Source organism: Ambystoma mexicanum, chromosome 8 (assembly GCF_040938575.1).
Source record: "Ambystoma mexicanum isolate Mex_15411 chromosome 8, UKY_AmexF1_1, whole genome shotgun sequence".
NCBI lineage: Eukaryota > Metazoa > Chordata > Amphibia > Caudata > Ambystomatidae > Ambystoma > Ambystoma mexicanum.
This window is the reverse complement of record NC_090929.1, coordinates 1,684,894,279-1,684,908,364: the sequence shown is the minus strand read 5'-3', so window position 1 is coordinate 1,684,908,364 and position 14,086 is coordinate 1,684,894,279. Positions and strand designations below refer to the sequence as shown.

The 14,086-nt window shown below is 48.9% G+C and overlaps 1 protein-coding gene across 4 annotated transcripts in view; it reads right to left on the bottom strand.

The window, feature by feature from the left end:
• LOC138473324 (deleted in malignant brain tumors 1 protein-like) overlaps positions 1–14,086 on the bottom strand; it is a 633,955-nt gene that overhangs the window by 112,561 nt on the left and 507,308 nt on the right. For 3 of the 4 annotated variants that reach the window (XM_069611990.1, XM_069611992.1, XM_069611991.1), the window contains one exon: positions 12,014–12,064. The exons of the other annotated variant lie outside the window; for it this stretch is intronic. In XM_069611990.1, coding sequence (XP_069468091.1) covers positions 12,014–12,064 — 51 coding nt within the window. The remainder of the gene's footprint in view (positions 1–12,013; positions 12,065–14,086) is intronic. 4 annotated transcript variants of the gene reach the window in all.

Below are 14,086 nucleotides of genomic sequence, written 5' to 3'. Positions count from 1 at the left end.
CGACTCTGTGAGAACCTGGACATCACTGATCAGGCCCTGGAGTGGTTGACCTCCTTCCTCCTGGACTGACCCTCCCAGGTCCAACTTAGTCCCTTTCTCTCTGCCACCTCTCTCTCCACATGTGGTGTTCCCTAGGACTCTAACCTCTCACCCTGGCTCTTCAATGTCTACTTGGCCACTTTGGCCCACCAGATCGCTACCTTCTCCTCTTTCAGTGTTATGCCGGTGACACTTAGCTCTCTTTCAGGCTCCCCTCAGCCTCCTCTCCTCTCTCGCTCATTCCTGACTGTATATGCACGAATCAGGATTGGTGCGCCTCCAACGTTCTCTGCCTTAATGCCACTAAGACTAAGATTCTTATTATTGGGACCCTGCTTCTGGTTCCCTCTCTCACTCTTGCCACCTTCCTTGTGTCCTCACTTTTCTCCTTCCTCTGAGGCAAAAAACCTTAGTGTAATCTTCGACTCCACTCTCTCCTTCTCTCCTCACATCACAGACATTGCCAAGAAGGCCCATTAACAGCTGCACCTCCTCAGAGGTACTCTTCCCTTTCTCTCTTTTCCCCAGAAGCTCACTGTCTCCCGAGCCCAGGTTCTCTCTAAACTGGACTACTGCAACAGCCTCGTTCTCACTCTGTCTCGCTCTACTTTCCGCCCTCGGCAATTAATCCAGCACATGACTGCAAGACTTGTCCATTGCCTCAAGCCAAGGGACAGTACCTCTCCAGCACTGAAATCTCTCCCCTGGCTCCCGGTGGCTGCAAGGATCAAGTTCAAGACCCTCTGCATTCTTGACAAGGCCGTCTGGGGCCTGGGGCCGTACTACCTCCAACTCTCTCTTCCAAAGCACCTTCCTTCTCGAGACCTTCGCTCAACCACCTCAAACTCTCTGAGGGTCAGACACTTCTCCAGACAGAGCGTGGGGGGTAGATCTCTCTCCTCTGCAGGTGGCTCCCTCTGTAATGGCCTCCCTGCTCCTCTGAAACTTGAGCTGGACCACCCGAAGTTACGAAAGCAGCTCAAGACCTTCCTTTTTGCCTCTGCATTCTCTCTCTTTCTCTCTCTCTCTCTCTCTCTCTCTCTCTCTCTTCCACCCCCCACCCCCTCTCTCTGCAGGCCTACCTGTCTGCTGTGCTGACTAGTTGCCTGGCTACCCTCAGATTCTCACTGGGTACCAGGTCCCTGCATGACCAATCGCCCCTGCACTGCCCCAGAGACTATCAGGCACTTAGCGGCTGTGACTGTAACCATACAGTCCATTGCCTCCTTGCACTTACCCAGAGCCCCTCTGCCTGGCTGTACTACCCAGAGCAATGCTGCCCTGATTGCACTTCCCCCTTCCCTCTCCCTGTCACTTTCCCTTCTCCCATCCCCTTCACTTTGCGTTATCACACTTGCACGATCTGAATGATACAGGGTCTAGTAAGATTATTTATTTTGTACTTCCTCTGTCTTCCCTCACTTGTGTGGTATCGCCTAGAAACACTTGTGTACAGGCGCGTTATAAATGACTTATCATATCTAGTGTGCCCCACCTGCACTGGAAGCACACCAACACTAGATTCCATTATACTAATTTACCACAGCAAGAATAGATTTAATTACATCAAGTAAGATGAGAATTACTTGGTTACATTAAGCCCAGTTAGCAGCAAAAGGCCAGATCATAGTATTCCTAGTGAGCACAAAAGGCCAGATTCCATTGTGAAATGTTTCTACTGCAGGTTCTGACTCCATTATGCCCACTCATTATTCTAGTTAGTAGTGCAAGGCTTGGTTCCACTGTGTCCAGTTAGCAGTGCAAGTTCTAACTCCATTATGCCCACTCATTATTCTAGTTAGTAGTGCAAGGCTTGGTTCCACTATGTCCAGTTAGCAGTGCAAGTTCTGACTCCATTATGCCCACTCATTATTCTAGTTAGTAGTGCATGGCTTGGTTCCATTATGTCCAGTTAGCAGTGCAAGTTTTGACTCCACTATGCCCACTCATTATTCTAGTTTGGTTCCACTATGTCCAGTTAGCAGTGCAAGTTCTGACTCCATTATGCCCACTCATTATTCTAGTTAGTAGTGCATGGCTTGGTTCCACTATGTCCAGTTAGCAGTGCAAGTTCTGACTCCATTATACCCACTCATTATTCTAGTTAGTAGTGCATGGCTTGGTTCCATTATGTCCAGTTAGCAGTGCAAGTTCTGACTCCATTATGCCCACTCATTATTCTAGTTTCGTTCCACTATGTCCAGTTAACAGTGCAAGTTCTGACTCCATTATGCCCACTCATTATTCTAGTTAGTACTGCAAGGCTTGGTTCCACTATGTCCAGTTAGCAGTGCAAGTTCTGACTCCATTATGCCCACTCATTATTCTAGTTAGTAGTGCAAGGCTTGGTTCCACTATGTCCAGTTAACAGTGCAAGTTGTGACTCCATTATGCCCACTCATTATTCTAGTTAGTAGTGCATGGCGTGGTTCCATTATGTCCAGTTAGCAGTGCAAGTTTTGACTCCACTATGCCCACTCATTATTCTAGTTTGGTTCCACTATGTCCAGTTAGCAGTGCAAGTTCTGACTCCATTATACCCACTCATTATTCTAGTTAGTAGTGCATGGCTTGGTTCCATTATGACCAGTTAGCAGTGCAAGTTTTGACTCCACTATGCCCACTCATTATTCTAGTTTCGTTCCACTATGTCCAGTTAGCAGTGCAAGTTCTGACTCCATTATGCCCACTCATTATTCTAGTTAGTACTGCAAGGCTTGGTTCCACTATGTCCAGTTAGCAGTGCAAGTTCTGACTCCATTATGCCCACTCATTATTCTAGTTAGTAGTGCAAGGCTTGGTTTCACTATGTCCAGTTAACAGTGCAAGTTGTGACTCCATTATGCCCACTCATTATTCTAGTTAGTAGTGCATGGCTTGGTTCCATTATGTCCAGTTAGCAGTGCATGTTCTGACTCCATTATGCCCTGTAGCACTGCAAGGCCTGATTCAATTGTGACAGATGTCCCTTTAAGGTCAGATTGCATCATGCTTCGTTATTAGGGTAGGGCTTGATATCAATAATACCCCTTACCAGTGCCAGGGCTGATGCCATCGTTTCCAGTGAGTACTGAAAGGTGTGATTGCGCCATGCTCATTTAGCACCTTGAGGTGTGATACCCTTATGCCCTGGTTAGCAGTTTAAGGCTGATTCCTAATCAGCACACCAGGGCAAGCTTCCATAATGCTCCTTTACATCTTCAGGGCCTGATGCTAAGTTTCCCAGCTAGCACTGCAGGGACTGATATTAATATGCGCAACGTGCCATCACATATGCCATAGGCGGATTGCACTACTGGCAAATCTGAAAGGGAGGAGCTGGCCAAGGTCAATGGGGAGAGAGGAAAAATGCGAGATAGCTCTACGGTTGTGTTGATGCGCGCAGTTCGCAAGTGTGGGGCCCGGCACCTCTCAACGCGAGGCTGAATGGCGCAAAGACGCGCATGCTCGTAGCGTATCTCATTGCGCTGCACATATTCACGAAGAAAACGCAAATAAATGCCCAGTGTGCCCACATTGCTGGCGCTGTCGACAGATAACAGCTGTTTATTGCTACCCAATTTAATAGTCCTCATTTCATGGAGCTCGGAAGGATGAAGGACTGAGTGCACCTGCTGGGATTCGAACCTGTGACCATGAGGTGAAACATGAGTCCACTGAGCCACAGAGCCAGCCTCATGACAGCGCCCTTTACTAAGAGCCTCCAAGCAACTAAACCACTAAGGCACCAAGCGCCAGAGTTGGGCCTGATGGGAGGGGGGCGAGTCAGACAGGTTCCTGCTGCTATGGGTGGGGTGGAGGAGAACTGATGCCAAGTTTAAAGATCAGGCCTTGCAAGGCAGGGAGTGAGAGGTCGGAGGGAAGGAGGTGGCTGCTGCATTCCAGAGACCTCATCAGTTGGGGCGCGGTGACCTATTCTTGGAGGATGAAGTAATCTCCAGAGCCCTGACGAGCATCTGGGTCATGCAGAGTGCTTTCACATTGTATAAAGTTCTCAGCTGGTCACCAGGTAGATAACCTTAGCAACGGTGGGATGTGTTCTCACCTGGCGAGTCGGACCAGTGGTCTTGCAGTCGAGCTCTGGGTGCTTTGAGGTCTGTTATTGAGTTCATCCGGCATGGTGTGGTGTATGCTGAGGACATAGTCAATTCTCGATAATATCAGGGATCTGGCAGCAGGGGTTCTGGGAGGAAAGGCATTGCCTACCTGAGCTTAACTGCAAGGAGCATTTCCTTGCTACTGCATTGATTTGCGCGTCCAGGGTTAGTCCACTGTCCATCAAATTCCATAACCTTTAGACCACTTTTGAAGTTTCAAGGAGCACTCCCTGAACGTCATGGGATTGACACCTTGTGGTGCGGCACCTGGAACACTCTCTGAACGCCACAGGATTGACACCTTGCGGTGCGGCACCAGGAGCACTCTTTGAAGGACATGGGATTGACACCTTGCAGTGCGGCACCAGGGGCACTCTTTGAACGCCATGGGATTGACACCTTGAGGTGCGGCACCAGGACCACTCTCTGAACGCCATGGGATTGACACCTTGTGGTGCGTCACCAGGACCACTCTCTGAACGCCATGGGATTGACACCTTGTGGTGCGGCACCAGGACCACTCTCTGAACGCCATGGGATTGACACCTTGTGGTGCGGCACCAGGACCACTCTCTGACCGCCATGGGATTGACACCTTGTGGTGCGGCACCAGGACCACTCTCTGAACGCCCTGGGATTGACACCTTGCGATGCGTCACCAGGACCACTCTCTGAACGCCATGGGATTGACACCTTGCGGTGCGTCACCGGGACCACTCTCTGAACGCCATGGGATTGACACCTTGTGGTGCGGCACCAGGACCACTCTCTGAACGCCATGGGATTGACACCTTGTGTTGCGGCACCAGGATCACTCTCTGAACGCCATGGGATTGACACCTTGTGGTGCGGCACCAGGACCACTCTCTGAACGCCATGGGATTGACACCTTGTGTGGCGGCACCAGGATCACTCTCTGAACGCCATGGGATTGACACCTTGTGGTGCGGCACCAGGACCACTCTCTGAACGCCCTGGGATTGACACCTTGTGGTGCGGCACCAGGACCACTCTCTGAACGCCCTGGGATTGACACCTTGTGGTGTGGCACCAGGACCACTCTCTGAACGCCATGGGATTGACACCTTGTGTTGCAGCACCAGGATCACTCTTTGAACGCCATGGGATTGACACCTTGCGGTGCAGCACCAGGATCACTCTCTGAACGCCATGGGATTGACACCTTGCGTTGCGTCACCAGGACCACTCTCTTTCCGCCATGGGATTGACACCTTGCGCTGCGGCACCAGGATCACTCTCTGAACGCCCTGGGATTGACACCTTGGGGTGCATCACCAGGATCACTCTCTGAACGCCATGGGATTGACACCTTGTGGTGCGGCACCAGGACCACTCTCTGAACGCCCTGGGATTGACACCTTGGGGTGCGTCACCAGGACCACTCTCTGAACGCCATGGGATTGACACCTTGTGTTGCAGCACCAGGACCACTCTCTGAACGCCATGGGATTGACACCTTGGGGTGCGTCACCAGGACCACTCTCTGAACGCCATGGGATTGACACCTTGCACTGCGGCACTGAAAGACGTCTTATCTGGAGTTAGTTTAAAGTTACTTCTTATCACAGGTTCGCTTGAGCTAGGCAGTTGGTAAGGGTGGTGCCTGTGTCTTTGCTGGGTCCTTTTGAGCATTATTTGTGTGTCCTCGGTGCAGTTGTAGCAGGTGGGGCATGTCCTTGGAGGGTTACCATAAGTGAAATAGGAGCAGCAGTGATGCACCTGAGCTCTGTGGTACTGCACCGGTTATGCTGCATGACTTTGGTCTATAGGGGAGTAGGCAGTGTGTTTCCTTCCCGCCCATGAGAAATGCCCTCCTCCATTAGAGGTCAGTGCTCCCCAGTCTTCTGCTTCTCAAAGTCACTTCATTAGAGATGATAACTGCATCAAAAGCTGCTGAACTGCCCAGGGGAATGCGGGCGGAGATGATGCCGGTGCCCGCGCTGATCACAAGATCACCCCAAATGCATAAGAGCATTGATTCCCTTCCCCCTGTTCATCTGAATCCTACCAGGATTGTGTGATTGTGTGCACAGTATATGATAAGTGCTGTGATGCTTGAGAGGGTGAGTTCCCTTTCCAGTAATGCTGGTGTGGTGTTGTGCACAGTGTATGATGAGTGTTGTGATGTTTGAGAGGGTGAGTTTGCTTTCCAATAATGCTGGTGGTTCTGTGCACAGTGTATTATACGTGTGGTGATGCTTCAGAAGGTGGGATCCCTTTCCCATAATGTTGGTGTGGTTTTGTGCACAGTGTACGATGAATGTTGTGATGTCTCGGAGTTTGTTTGTTTGTTTTATTTGTTTTATTATCTATATTGCGCACCAGACCCAGGGGTATTCGGGCGCGAAGGCATAATGAGGGTTGTTCAGCTTGGGTTACAGATTATACAAGGAAAAGTACAGCTGCGGTTGCAATGCTGTATACATGTACAGCAAAGATTATATTTGAGTTCCCTTTCCAGTAATGCTGGTGTGTTTTTGTGCACAATGTATGATAAGTGTGGTGTTGCTTGAGAGGGTGAGTGCATTTTCCAGCAATGCTGATTTTAGATTTGCCTGTAGTGTTAAATAACAGCTTTTGTCTGAACCTTTGTGTTCTCATTTGTCGAGTTTAACTTTTTATATGGAGTAACCTTAACTCTTTGAAAATAAAATCCTACTGATTCCATTGTCTCTTGGGGGAATAATATGTGTATGGTCACTATGTTGATGGGTTGTGTGAGGTGCAGATGATTTAGTGGCTGTGTGGCATGGCTGGCTGTGGCGTGGCTGGCTGTGGCTGTCTTGAGGAGCAATAGGCAGAAAACCCCCTGTGTGCAACATAAAGAGGAGGAATGGCTTCAGGTGTCTCTGTTGGCTCTGTTGCAGAGGTGTGTAAAGTTGTGACGCCTTGCTGCAACTGTTGGGCGTGGCCTCAGTAAGTCAAGCTAATTTAAGTGTAAAGGTGTGTGATGCACTGGCACCGCGGTCAGGAACTGCATGTAAGAACTACTGAGCCAGTACCAGTTTTTCCAAATCCATTTTAAAACAAGAGTCAGACAGTCTACAACCAGGTGATCTCGTCCACATATTTACGGGGAAACAAAAATGGCGGTATTCAACAATGCAAGGTAATCAAGCCATGCAGATATGAAAGCGAATCAGCCAGAATGCTGATCCTTGTGGAACATTAGCCTGGCCTGGTCGACCTCTATTCTCTCTGACTGACCCTTTCAGGTCCAACTGGCATCTTTCCTCTCTTCTATCTCTCTACTTGTGGTGTTCCGAGGGGTCTAACCTCTCTCCCTGGCTCCTCAACCACTAACTGGCACCTCTTGCCCACCACATCGCTACTTTCTGCTCCAGTTTTCAATGTAATGCAGATGACACTCAACACTCTTTCAGGCTCCCCTCAACCACCTCTGCTTCTTCTGTCATACCAGACTGTCTGGCCGCAATTCAGGAATGGTGTGCACCCATGATCTCTGCCTTAATGCCAGCAAGACTGAGATCCTTGGCCTCAAGCCCAGGCATCATATCTCTCCAGTTCTGAAATCTCTTCACTGGCTCACTGTGGCTGCAAGAATCAACTTCAAGACCCTCTACATTGTCCACAAGCCTTTCTGCAGCCCCTGACCGCTCTACCTCCAACTTTCTCTTCCAAAACATCTTCCTTCTCAAGCTCTCTGCACATCCACCTCCAACTCTCTGGGGGTCAGACGCTTCTCCAAGCACAGAGTTGGAGGCAGGTCTATCTGCTCCGCTGAACCACCCTCTGGAACATCCTCCCTGTGTCTCTCAAGCTTGAGCAGAACCACCTCCGGTTCCGGAAGCAACTCATGACCTTCCTTTTTGCTTCTGCTTTCTCTCTTCCTCTCCCCTGCTGATGCACCTGACTGCTCCACGCACTGGTCACCTGGTCACCCTCTGAACTTGGGCCCAGGCTCCTGCATGCCCAGTTGCCCTCGCATCTGCGCTCCCTGTCTCTTAAGGTTCTGTATCTGCAACCCTACAGTCCCTTCACTCTGCACGTATGAGCCACTTGCTGGCTGCACTTGTGAGTTAAGGGCACTTCTCCCTTCCGCTGCCCTCTGGCACTTCCCACCTTCCCGCGCTTGCGGGATCTGAATGACACAAGGCCTAGTAAGATCGTTATTTTGTCCTCCTTGTTTCCCCCTCCTTGTCTTGTCACACCTAGAAACACTTAGGTACAGGCGCATAATAAATGCCACATCATACCATATCATTCTTCACAAACACCTATAATGAGGTATTGCAATGTAACTATGCATGTAGTAGCTATAGGCAGCTAATGTGGTGCAGTTCATGATCGATACATTAAGGTGTCAATGTGCAAGAATGTAAACAGTATTTAGTTACATACCACCTAAGTACCTGCACTGTATCCCTCTGTCGACCACACAAGACTTTACCCACCGATGTTTCACAGCAGCTCTGTCAATCGTGGGGATGTTTCCTCTTGTGGTACCCGTTCAGGACCCCCACTTTGTTGTAAAACCATGCTGCGCCCCTGATATGTGTCTGTCTGTTGTACCAGGCTTACTTTACCAACCTGTCAAAGGCATCAGCATGTCAGGAAATGTCCCCAGCAGAGAATCCAGCGGAGCGTTACCTCAGTAATGCTAGGAGTTGGGAGCACATCAGGGTACCACACCACGCTTGGGGTACCCTAGCCTTTGATAAGGGACACAGAGCCTGGCCAGAGAAGCAACACAGCCTGAGCCAAGGCTATCCTTTTCTTTTCCATTGTATTGCTGTCATCGTTTTGGTCTACAAGCAAAGCCGTCCCACCATCCCTCTTAAGGAATGCTCATCAGAAATACCATTTTCAATGTATAATTTCTCTTTGATCACCTCTCCACCCACCCTCACTGGAAATTGTTCTTCTACATGTATAGAACCTTGCAAGTCTACTTTCCTGGTTCAAATGCTCAGATGGTAAAGCAGTTGCCATGGAGGGCAAGAGACCGCTTTTTCGATCTCTTGTTAATTTCTTAGCCTAATATTTGGCTGGGCAGAACAACAGCTAATGGGATGTAATGCATGTCATGAGATCACACTTCTGTAGTAGCATACAGGCGTTGGCAGTGCAGTGAGTATAGTTGTATAAAGTTGCTGTGTGTGAGCCTTGGTTCAGCCTCTCGGGGACTGCTGCACTGTAAGACCATGATTCTTCTAAGAGGATCGTCCTATGCCCCTGTCCACTCAAATTAGCAGAGCTCCACTGAGAAGGACACCATGGATCCCTGCATCCATGTAGAAGAATCCTTTGGGGGACAGGTAGGTCATCACTTTGACCTTTGAGGTCCTTCGTGGGCTGCTCCCATTAAATCAAGAACTTGAATCCAATTCACAGATCTAATGGGCACCTCTGTTCAGCATGAGGTTCAGGTCAATGAGGCCTTGGCCAACAGCAACAGGGCTTCTATATTGCTGGCCCATGTTGCTGGAACTTGACCTCTTTATGACCCTGCCCTACTCTCCAGTAATTTAGAGATAGTGCCCCAACCCAAAATATTCCTTATCAAAAGAGGTGTTGATGGTTGACCACCTTTTTCCCTCCTCTTCCTCTCCTTCCCTCTTTAAATTATCTTGTTAAAACCAAACCATGGGATCCAATGGCCTGCTGACCTTTCTTTACTAAATCTAGATGCCGGCAAACCACCACCATCTCTTTTAAAGCACTGCCCCTTTCAAGCTTTTCCGCCCCGATTTACCCACTAAAGACCTTTTCAGTCAATACTCCCCTCTTTCAATTTACCAATCCCAAAAACCCACAGCTGATCCTTCTTGTCCTGCTAACTATCGCCAAATTTCCATTACTCCTTTTCTGGGCAAACTCCTGGAAAAGCTGGCCATCTCTCAGCTTAACCTCCATTCCGATTCTGTTAGCTGTCTCCACGACAATCAGTCTGGCTTTAGAACTGCCAGAAGCACGGAAACTGTTCTTTTGAACATCTGTGAAGATCTGCTCTCCAACCTTGACTCTAACATTCTCTCTGTCCTCATCCTTCTCGGTCTCTCTTCTGCCTTCTACACGGTCAACCATACCATCCAGCTCAACTGTCTCTGTGACAACCAGGATATCACTGATCAGGCTCTGGTCTGGCTGACCTCTTTCCTCCAACTACGTTCCTTACTTTCATCTATCTCCCTTTCTACCCGTTGTGTTCTCCAGGGGTCTAACCTCTCGCCCTGGCTGTTTAACCAATACCTGGCAACTCTTGCCCGCTATATTGTCTTTTTCGGTTCCAATTTCCAGTGCTATCCTGATGACAATCAACTCATTTTCAGGCTTCCCTCGGCCACCTCCTCTCCTTCTCTCATCTCTAATTGCCTATCTGCCATTCAGGGTTGGTGTGCCGCCAACAATCTCTGCATGAATGCCAGCAAGATGGAGATCCTCCTCATCGGCACACCTTCACCCTCCTTTCCCATCACTCTCTGGCCAACCTCCCTTGGCCCTCCTCCTACCCACACCTGAGAGGCTAAGAACCTCAGGGTCATTTTTGATTCCACGCTTTCGTTCTCTGCCCACATCTCTGATATCTCTAAAAAGTCAAACTTCCTACTGCACCTCCTGAGAGGCACTCTGCCTTTCCTCTCCTTCCCCCAGAAGCTCACTGTCTCCAGGGCCCTGGTTCTCTAGGTTGGACTATTGCTACAGCCTCTTTCTAAATCTACCTACCTCGACTGTTGGCCCTTTACAACTCATCCAGAACAGGACTGCGAGACTTGTCCTTGGCCTCAAGCCCTGGGATCGTATCTCTCCAGCCCTGAACTCTCTTCACTGGCTCGCAGTGGACGCAAGGATTACATTCAGAACAGTCTGCATTGTCCACAAGGCTTTCTGGGTCCCGAGTCCAAAATACCTTCAACTATCCCTCTGCAAACTCCTCCCCTCTCAAGCTCTTCGCTCCTCTACTTCTAACTCCCTCAGGGTCAGCCGTTGTTCAAAGAAACGAGCTAGGGGTAGATGTCTGTCTTCGGTTGGGGCCTCCCTCTGGAACAGCCTCCCTGCCACTCTAAAACTTGAGGAGAACCATCTCCGGTTCCGGAAGCACCACAAGACGTTCCTCTTTGTTTCTGCCTTCACCCCTCCTCTCCCCTGCTGATCTTCTCTCTCTGGGCACCGTGCACCTGGCCTACCCTCTGTCTTCCGGGCTCAGGTAACTGCTCACCCTGCCACCTACCCACACGGCCTCCAGGCAATCCCTTGCACTTGGGTCTGTATCTGTAACCATGCAGTCACCCCCCCTTTTCCTGCACTTATCAGGCATACCCTGTCTGCTGCCTTAAACCCAGAACTTGCCACTGTTTGTTGCCTTTTATTATTTATTTTTTATTATTCATCTATTTTCCTTTGCTCGCTCCGCACTTTCCAATTCTCTCTCCTTCCATGCACGTTTTCCCCTTTCCCTCTCCACTGCACTTGCACGTTCTCAATATCACTGGGCCTAGTAAGATCATTGTTTTTGTTCTTCCTTGTTCCCCGCCCTTGCCTTGTCGCGCTATGAAACACTTGTGTACGAGCACGATACAAATAAAATATCATATCAATCTCCAAATGTTGCTCTCTGTGGATTGAAACATGTTGTTTTCTTTAACACTTTCCCCATCCATAGCACCATGCACTGTGACTGATCTGACCCTTCCTGCCCCTCCACCCCTTTCCACCCACCTTGCCTCTCCCATGCACTAACCTCCATGTTTCTACCTGGGTAAAAGCTCACGGCCCTCCTACACAGGCACAGCATGATGAGTGCTTTGCTACACAGAAATGGTATCCATATATAGTTCACAAATGACACCCTTCTTTGAGTCATTCAATCACCATCATGCTATCAAAGATCATACCTGTTGCAGTGATGTTAGCACGACTTGATGTCCTTGGCTGGGGTGTGACGGCTAAGGAGAGAAGAACACATGTTAGGGAAGACACGGATGGCAAGTCTGTGGCATTGCATGTATATTTTGGGACAACATTCTTTGCTTCCTTTCGGCACCTGCAGAGATCTGATTCCTTTCACCTGTTCCTAAAACTGGGATTGAGTGACTGCTGAAGGTCAGGTCACCTAAACACATAGCAAGCTTCACTTACTAGAGAGTGACCTAAACCCATAGCAAGGTTCACTTGCTAGAGAGTCACCTAAACCCATAGCAAGGCTCACTTGAACCCATAGCAAGGCTCACTTGCTAGAGTCACCTAAACCGACAGCAAGGTTCACTTGCTAGAGAGCCACCTAAACCCATAGCAAGCTTCACTTGAACCCATAGCAAGGCTCACCTGCTAGAGAGTGACCTAAACCCATAGCAAGGTTCACTTGCTAGAGAGTCACCTAAACCCATAGCAAGGTTCACTTGCTAGCGAGTCACCTAAACCCAGAGAAAGCTTCACTTGCTAGAGAGTCACCTAAACCCATCTCAAGGGTCACTTGCTAGAGAGTCACCTAAACCCATAGCAAGGTTCAGTTGAACCCATAGCAAGGCTCACTTGCTAGAGAGTGACCTAAACCCATAGCAAGGTTCACTTGCTAGAGAGTCACCTAAACCCATAGCAAGCTTCACTTGCTAGAGAGTCACCTAAACCCATAGCAACCTTCACTTGCTAGAGAGTCACCTAAACCCATAGCAAGGTTCACTTGCTAGAGAGTCACCTAAACCCATAGCAAGGTTCACTTGAACCCATAGCAAGGTTCACTTGCTAGAGAGTCACCTAAACCGATAGCAAGGTTCACTTGCTAGAGAGTCACGTAAACCCATAGCAAGCTTCACTTGCTAGAGAGTTACCTAAACCCATAGCAATCTTCACTTGCTAGAGAGTCACCTAAATCAATAGCAATCTTCACTTGATAGAGAGTCACCTAAACCCATAGCAATCTTCACTTGATAGAGAGTCACCTAATCCCATCACCTAAACCCATAGCAAGGTTCACTTGCTAGAGAGTCACCTAAACCCATAGCAAGGTTCACTTGAACCCATAGCAAGGCTCACTTGCTAGAGAGTCACCTAAACCCGTAGCAAGGTTCACTTGCTAGAGAGTCGCCTAAACCCATAGCAAGCTTCACTTGCTAGCGAGTCGCCTAAAGCCATAGCAATCTTCACTTGATAGAGAGTCACCTAAATCAATAGCAATCTTCACTTGCTAGAGAGACACCTAAACCAATAGCAAGGTTCACTTGCTAGAGGTCCCTTGAAGGCACAGTCCCTTCTAAAGAATTGACCATAGGGGTAGCAATGTAAGGCAGTATACATATGGTGTCATTAAGTTTCTAATTCTTTAATCAGCTAAGCAGAAGTGAAACCTTCAAGAGATGCAGAGTGAAGGAAGGTGTGATGTTTCTTCACTTAATTCGGTGAGATTATGGTTGACGCCTTGTTCTAGCACTGGACGATGGCTCCTCTGCTCTGGCTGGCAGTTTACCCCAACCTTGTTTGTGAGTCTGCATAATGGTCCATTATTTAAATAAATCTTTCTGTTATATTTTTATGACAAATTAACATTAAGCTGATCAAGGAACATGTAAATTACAGCACTGTGAACCAGCCTGCACAGTCCAGTCTTGGACATACGTGTAGAACTCATGAAAGGAGAATGGCAGACCTCAAGCTCTCTGAAGAACTGCACCCCCTTTATTGCCTCAGTATTTATTTAGTAGCAAAAAGTACCCGTACTCTTCATCGGTTCTGTAGACAGACGTGGTCACACTCGCATCAATTGTTGAAAATCTTTGATCCTGTAGGTGGCTGTTCCGATTGGGGTATCGCTTGCTGTGCTTTGGACACTGAAGTACACAGCACTGAGAGGCGTTGTGTCTGGCTGGCTGGCATACGCTGGAGCAGACATGGAGGGGATCCATGTGTTGGTGTAGCGCAGCATAGTGGAACGTTCTGTGCACTCTGGTTGCCTCACCCTGGCGTGGTGGAGT